The sequence below is a fragment of the Branchiostoma floridae genome, unplaced genomic scaffold (assembly GCF_000003815.2).
Source record: "Branchiostoma floridae strain S238N-H82 unplaced genomic scaffold, Bfl_VNyyK Sc7u5tJ_378, whole genome shotgun sequence".
Taxonomy (NCBI): Eukaryota; Metazoa; Chordata; class Leptocardii; order Amphioxiformes; family Branchiostomatidae; genus Branchiostoma; species Branchiostoma floridae.
The window spans coordinates 19,412-20,602 of record NW_023365821.1 but is presented as its reverse complement, the minus strand read 5'-3'; the positions used below and the strand labels follow the sequence as shown (position 1 = coordinate 20,602).

General features: G+C 39.5%; 1 protein-coding gene across 1 annotated transcript in view; it reads right to left on the bottom strand.

Annotated features, from left to right (window-relative positions):
• Positions 1-35: 35 nt before the first annotated feature.
• LOC118408750 overlaps positions 36-1,191 on the bottom strand; it is a 2,830-nt gene continuing 1,674 nt past the window's right edge. The window contains exons 4-6 of the mRNA XM_035809609.1: positions 879-958; positions 382-512; positions 36-107 (exon numbers count right to left, since the gene is read on the bottom strand). Coding sequence (XP_035665502.1) covers positions 36-107; positions 382-512; positions 879-958 — 283 coding nt within the window. The remainder of the gene's footprint in view (positions 108-381; positions 513-878; positions 959-1,191) is intronic.

Below are 1,191 nucleotides of genomic sequence, written 5' to 3'. Positions count from 1 at the left end.
TAGAAACCTTAAATGACTCAGAAATGAAAGCCCTACTAACCAGCTGTGACCATGGCCATGATTGTGAAGGCCAGTGACAAGTAGTACAACTCTGGGGTGTTGTTTCTCTGCAACAACGGAAACAACAAAGGAAAACAGTGCAGTTAGGAAGATGGATCTCCTTAAATCCTACCTGACAGATGATACAGACATACCATTAACATGAGATATAGTATGACACACTGTAGTGAACAGTCTAAACATATCAAGACATTTATATAAACAGCGGTGTCACTTTTAAGGCCTACTAACTCTACAAACTGAGTAAACATACAGGTGAATAGCAAAAAGAGCACATTTCCTCAACCGACAATAAAAGAACAAAAAGGAAAAGAAACCTACACATTCCTCCCCAGTGGCTGTCTGTACTGTGTAGATTAAACCCAGCACAAATGAAGCCAGGCCAAAGACGTGGAAGGCCAGTTTGACTTCCCGTGGCACAGGGTCCATCAGCGCAAACAGGAACGTAAAACCTGCAGAGAATGTGGTTTAATCTGTATGAAATAAACTGAACTGCACAAGTCTTGACTATTGTTTACGCTGTCTATCATTTAAGGTTGGCAGATGGAATAAAAAAATTAAGAGAACTACCCAACTGCATCTGTATAGCTGGTATAAGAAACACACACACCTCAGCATAAAACAACGGCTTTGTAGACATGCAGCACATCAGCAGCAGCTGGTTATGTTACACTGACTGAGCAATATATTACACCTAACATTTGTACATCTAGCTACAAGCATTGTCCATTCTTGAAGCTACCTAGTAGAAACATGTGCTACCTAGTATAGAAATTGTTTCCCTCAACATTACATGGTTCTCTGAAAAACTTCCTTACCTATCATACAGAAGGTGAAAACGATGGAGGCCACTAGCAGGTCAAACAACTGCTGCCCACAGTACCGAGTGCTCTGCTCTCTGGTAAACAAAGATAAACAGTAAACAACAACAGCCTAGCAGTTCAAGGAACATGTCCAACAACTGTTCAATAAATGATTAACATTAAATACTTTCCGAGCACAGATTTGGCTCCAGCCGTTTTTTACATGTTTTTGTGCCATTTTCTTAATTTCTTATGAAAATGCACAAAATAGTAAGTCTGATGTAAATGCTTAAAAACACATATTATTAAGTAAAACAGCCAGAGCCAA